We start from the raw sequence: 5,933 nt of genomic DNA, 5'->3' as shown, positions 1-5,933 counted from the left end.
CGAGTGATATCTCATGTAACCCCTGTCAGAAAGAAAAATTGCCTTGTGAAAAGGGTTTATACCAATGATTGTAGGCAATCCGTTGCTTGGAGGTGATGGATTACAACTACACATCCATCAGTCTTGTTGGCACCAAGACACTGTTCTGCCAGGAAGGTTGATCTGACGCAACAGGGCCATGGGTAGAGAAATACTAATTGCACTCCTGCAGTTCGAAATATAATTAAAATCTGCATTTGAATAAATATTCAAACACATTTGAATAATAACTAAAGCCCACCCATTTTGGGTGTGGTGTTTTGTAGATGTTACTGGTGAGTAAACAGTTTCTTCCCTCTGGCGTAAATATATATATATATATTTTTTTTTTTCTTCTACTGTTCCCCATCAAATTCCAGCAGAACAACCACACTACACCTGGCTCTTTGCAGAAATACTCTGCAGATCTGTATGCAGCAGTGAGCTCCATTCATTTTTATAACAAAAAGGGAAATTGTAACGTAAATTGTTTAAACTTAAGATGCAAAACCAAACCTCAGACTTTTGTCATTTTAAAGTTCTTCATACCAGCATTTGAATAACATTAGCAATGGAAACAGCTGTGTTAAGGGATGAACTTTGAGGACTACGTATCTACCTATATTTGAACACCTTTGCCTTCAGGGAAACGATTTGAGCAGCAGAAGGTGAAGTTGTGAAGTTTAAGTCGAAAGCTCTGCCTAACACCACCAGGCAGCTTCCTGGGCCAAGCAATAAATTACAGCAAATAATTAGCTAAGAATGAGGGCTGAGATAAAACCAAGATCTATCAGAGCTGTTGTGAATGGCGAGAGGAGGGGGCGGTACGGGAGGGCTCCGAGTTGTGAGACCTTTTACAGATTTGTTCAACTGCTCAGAGCCTCTGAGGCATCCATTTCTTTATAATAAGTTAATTAATTACAATTCAAAGTTTATTGCAGATGGCACTTTTCTTGCCATGGAAACTTCCATTTTCTGTGTGTCTGTTTTTCCGTGCACAGACTCTGGGGTCACTTTTATGTCTGGAGTCATTATATGAGGATGACTGTGAGTAAGCTTCTAGTCCCACTTTTATTAAGAATATTTTTTCAGATGTTTAGTCACTTACGGGTGTCTGAGGAGGGTGTTCTCACATTATGCAAGAAGTTTTAATTATAATCTGAATATGTAGGTCTGTCCTTGATTATACACACACACACAAAAAAAAAAAAAAAAAAAAAAAAAAAAAAAGCTGTGAACTCCTGATTCACTCACTTTAATTCATCTGGAAGATCAGGCAATTAAGTCACTATGACTATACAATAAAGTGGCTGGAGTTAGAACAATAATTATTGTAACTATTTTCAAGGAAGGCTATAGATATTTCTGAAAATGTTAGATTTTTTTTTTTAAAACTAATAGTGCGTTTTTAAAAATTATTTTGTGTTTTTCAAACAGCTTTGAAGAAGGAATAATAATAACAATAATAATAATAATAATAAATGACAATAATCTATGAATACTGTTATGCAAATTAATTCCTCAAATAGCTGCTAGATACCAGCTGCTATAGAGGAAATTATTTTTGAAAAAGCCTGTTAATCCCTTAGAATATGGAGAAGTACTGAGGAATGGACAGGGTTGGTGAAGCTAAAAAAAAAGCAAGGGAAATATATATGAGAATCTCCTTGAAATATCAAATGTCTTAAACCAAACCTTGAGCTATTTTTTTAAAATTAAAAATAAACCGGCTGTAATTCCTGCAGCCAGGAACAATGACACAGATTTTAGAACCCAATGACTGACCCACACTCCTAAATCTTAATAATATATTATCGCAGAAGAGATATGAGAATTCAAATATGGGTCACGTATCTTAAATTTGCACATAACATGATACTTTGCGTGCCTAGCACTTTAATAACAGCTTCTGATAAACTTTGAAGTTCTCGGGAACATATGACCAAGCCAAACGAGTTTCTATTCCCAGGGGATCTTCACAAAGACAATCCTAATTTAGAGTTGATTTACATGTCTCAGTAGTTGAAGTGCTGGGAGAGCAAAATCTTGAGTACTAATCTCTGTGTCTAGGATTGCTTAGGTACTTAAACCCCTTTATTATTTATCCTGCAAGCCCCCCCCACCCTGTAGAAGCAGCTCAACTTCATTGTACAATCCCAAAACTGCCGTAAAGTGACAGAAAAACTGACTGCAAGTGAAGAAATTATCGAAACTTTATATACTTTGGACACTTCTCCAACTTGGCCTGTATAACACATCTCTACCAGACACTTCATAAATGCTGCAATAGGAAAGGAAAATTATTGTACAAGACTTCTTCTGCCTCCACAGCTGGGTTTTGTAATCTGTTATCTCTCGCAGAACTCTTCTTTGAGAACAGACATCATCAAGCAACGCCATGTATTTATGCATGTGGATGTTAACCTGAATTGTTGAGGAATGAGATAAGAATAAAAGTGGATTTGTGGGTTCTTTAGATAAAGGCCTCAGAAGAGATCAGGCCCAGAATTAGAGACAGCCAGGAAAGATCCCGTATTAATAAGATTTGTCCTTCATCCTCTTCCACAGGAGCGCTATCATTTGCTATTATGTCATTAGACTGGACTTCTAATATTCTTTTTTGTTTCTTCTTCCATGTCAAAGAAGCGATATCTTACGTGTTTTTCTAGTCATAACTCAGCCTTTGTACACAGCCAGAACACTTTTCAGTTCCTCATGACTCTCACAAGCTTCTTCGGTGTCTTTCCCAGTAGTTGTGCTTCTTCTCTCATTTTAGGGCTGGAGTTGGGTGAACATTGTGTATGTATTCCTGGCCATTTTCTAAAAAATCAGTCACTTTTCTCTTTTTCCTGAAAGCAGCTCGAATCCCCAAGCTACAAGTGCTCGTGGGTTGAATTCCAAAAGCTGAAATTCCTGATGATTTCCAACACTATTTACCTTGCAGAGAAGGGTACAAGGGACTGCATTATGTAAATTATGCTTAATCTCCTTTAATGGCACCAGGCAGATCCAAAAGGGTTTTGAAGGCAGAATAAATCTGAATTAATCATTCTAGTGTTCCCAGAAATTAACTTGGCCCAGAATATTTTAAGATGAAAGAGACTTGTGGTCAGATATACATGCCACAAGATAAGGAAGTAAAGCAGTAATAAACACAAATACTGAGGGAAAAAAAAAAAAAAAAGCGTAATCAGTAGTGGCTCGTAAATAACTTCATGCACAAAGAATGTCCCAAGTTGTCAGGCAACTTGGGATTCACTATAAAAACCTGAGCAACTCGAGGCTCTTCTATCCATTTCTCTTACCTTCTCTGCCTTGGTGAATAAGGTAAGTCTGAACCCATTTATTCTTTCTTTATATGTTGAACTGTTGCCTTGATGATTTTGTAGCTTTTCCTCACTAATGTTGTAGTACCTTCAGCTTTTTTTTTTCTCTGAGAGGAAGGGGCTTTCGTACGAACAAAGAGAAATTTCTGTTGGTGGTCAGTTATAAAAATCATTGAATGGGAAGTTTTCAGGTCCTGCAGCCAAAAGTAAAATACCTGCAGTGAATTCTTGGGTCTGTGCAGAGTAGTGTGCTGTCTGTGGAAAATTCAGCTAAGGCCAGAAGATCAGAAGAACACAGGGATACTGGCCAACACTAACGGTCTTGGGGCACCAGCTCTCCACGTAAAAAGAAATCATCAGTCCATACCTGCATTTGAAACTCAATACATAGTTCTTCTGCAGGCAAGGAGTGACCTTTACCCAGGTTCTTCTCCACCCTCCAAACAACGGTGGGCAGATTTGCAATGTAGCTTCTCAGATCTGATGATGATTTCAATACTGGTAACGCTACACAAAAATCAGAATGTTCCTGAGTTCAGCTGCCTGCCCTTCCTTTTCTTATTGAACCGATTTTAAGGGCTTAAGCTTTTATTTTTCACTTTCTAAAATTGGAAGAAGGGACGTCCAAGAGGGAACATGCATGAAGGACATGACAGAAGTGAAATGGGAAAGGTTATTTACTGCATTAACGTTAGGTAGGTTGTTTGTCATCACTTGACTCTTTAGCAAAGAAGCAAGCCTTGGATCAGGAATAACAAACCAAGTCTTGCCTGTCCCAGCAAAGCACCTTTGTCTGAAGGCTACAGAGACAACCTCCATTTCTCTAGGACACGCAGAGCCCTAAGAATTTTCCTGTGTGCAGCCGCAACTGCAAGGGAAAATGTTGAAAATACCTTTTCCCAAGGGTAGTGTTATGATCGTGTGGTTAGGACACCCTCTGCAATGTGAGTGAAGAGGCTTTCAGCACCGGCATGTACCCGGTTCCCTGGGTGACCCGACTAACCACAGAGGCTTCGGGGTAAGTTACCAACTGAGAGGCACCAGCGCTGCTTTCCCTAGTAGTCACCTTAAAGAAAATGCAAGCTCAACTCTGTTTTCAAAGTACTTCCTCTGGCTCTGGTGAAAAATGTCCTGCTCTCATGGAATCTCTTGTTATTTGGTTAAAATCTCCCCTTATGTACAAATAGAGTTTTCTTTAAATTCTTGTATTGCAAGAATTTAAATTTAATGTAATTGTACGTGTGTTTCAGATTTACCTTCACCCCACAGACATGTCTTGCTACGACCTGTGTCCTCCCACCCCCTGCGGCCCAACCCCGCTGGCCAACAGCTGCAACGAGCCCTGCGTCAGGCAGTGCCAGGACTCAACAGTGGTGATCCAGCCCTCTCCCGTGGTGGTGACCCTGCCCGGCCCCATCCTCAGCTCCTTCCCCCAGAACACCGCTGTGGGATCCTCAGCATCCGCGGCCGTCGGGAGTGCTCTCAGCGCTGGAGGAGTCCCCATCTCCTCCGGCAGCTCCTTGGGATTTGGGAGCTTTGGCTATCCGGGCCTGGGCAGTGGGTACAGCCGGCCTTACCGTCGCTACAACACCTACCGCAGTGGCTTCTATGGGCCGTGCTAAAGTGTGAGGAAACAAGCAGGAAGAAATGACCAGGAATGATGAAGCACGACCCGACGCAGGACTGAGCTCACGGCCATGGTTTTCAGAAATGATGTTAGACACCCACAACCTGAAATTACTGGAGCTGTGGGAGCCTGGCATCTCCTAAAATCAGGCCTTTGCTTGTCTTAATTTTGTTATGCTTTACTTTATATTTCTGATTAAATGTCTTGTTCTCTTATGCCTTTTTTTTTTTTTTTTTTTTAATTTGACAATGACTACGTAAAATATGTAATTATTAGAAATTGTTCTGCATGACAGATTCAGTACAGTCCACTTAATGAAGAAGGAAGATCTCATTCTGCTGAGTGTGTCATTGTGAGAGGGATGAGTGGGTACTGTCCTTAGTGGACCATGGAAATGTGTTCCTTACACTTTACATTGCTTCCTTCCATTCCTCAGCCTCATTAAATTTGTGCTGCATCATACTCTGAGTTTGCCTGTATTTTTTGACTCTCCCAGCCCCTTTTCCATCTAGTCTGTGGTGAGACTGGTCCCTTTGCAAGTCATTAGTTCCAGAAAACACTGTGCAAATAACTTCACGTCTATTGCCAAAGGAGAATGAGTCTAATTGCAGTTGTGGAAAAAGTTTATCTTTGTCTATAGATGGTCAGTCAAGCCTCAGAGAATTCCTCAAAGGCTAGAGAGATGATGTTCACCTGCAATGGGTGGGTCTCCTGTCATTGCATAAGCAGGAAATCTTGAGGGATAAGCAGGGAGCTGCTTCTGTTTACCCTTTAAAGACCCTTTGCCATGGAGATGGGAAAAGGCCTTTTAACTATTTAAATATTGCTCTCTTATAAGAAAATGTTTTGAGATGGGTGTCTTCAGAGGGAGTCTTTGACTGGGGCAATAGGCTGATCTGAGGAGGTGGATTAGCTTCCCTGCGATGAGAAGTGTTTTAGCCTAATTTCAGGGAAAAGCTCAC

General features: G+C 40.5%; 1 protein-coding gene across 1 annotated transcript; it reads left to right on the top strand.

The window, feature by feature from the left end:
- The first annotated feature begins 4,615 nt into the window (after positions 1–4,615).
- Positions 4,616–4,966, top strand: LOC141971554 (feather keratin 1-like). Its single transcript, XM_074928971.1, has one exon. The coding sequence runs from the start codon at positions 4,616–4,618 to the stop codon at positions 4,964–4,966; it is 351 nt and encodes a 116-aa protein (XP_074785072.1).
- Positions 4,967–5,933: the final 967 nt, after the last annotated feature.

The sequence above is a fragment of the Athene noctua genome, chromosome 29 (genome assembly GCF_965140245.1).
Source record: "Athene noctua chromosome 29, bAthNoc1.hap1.1, whole genome shotgun sequence".
NCBI lineage: Eukaryota > Metazoa > Chordata > Aves > Strigiformes > Strigidae > Athene > Athene noctua.
This window is presented reverse-complemented; position numbering and strand designations above follow the sequence as displayed.

Excerpts from the sequence above, each read along its gene's own strand:
- LOC141971554 (XM_074928971.1), top strand. The coding sequence starts at position 4,616 with ATGTCTTGCTACGACCTGTGTCCTCCCACCCCCTGCGGCCCAACCCCG.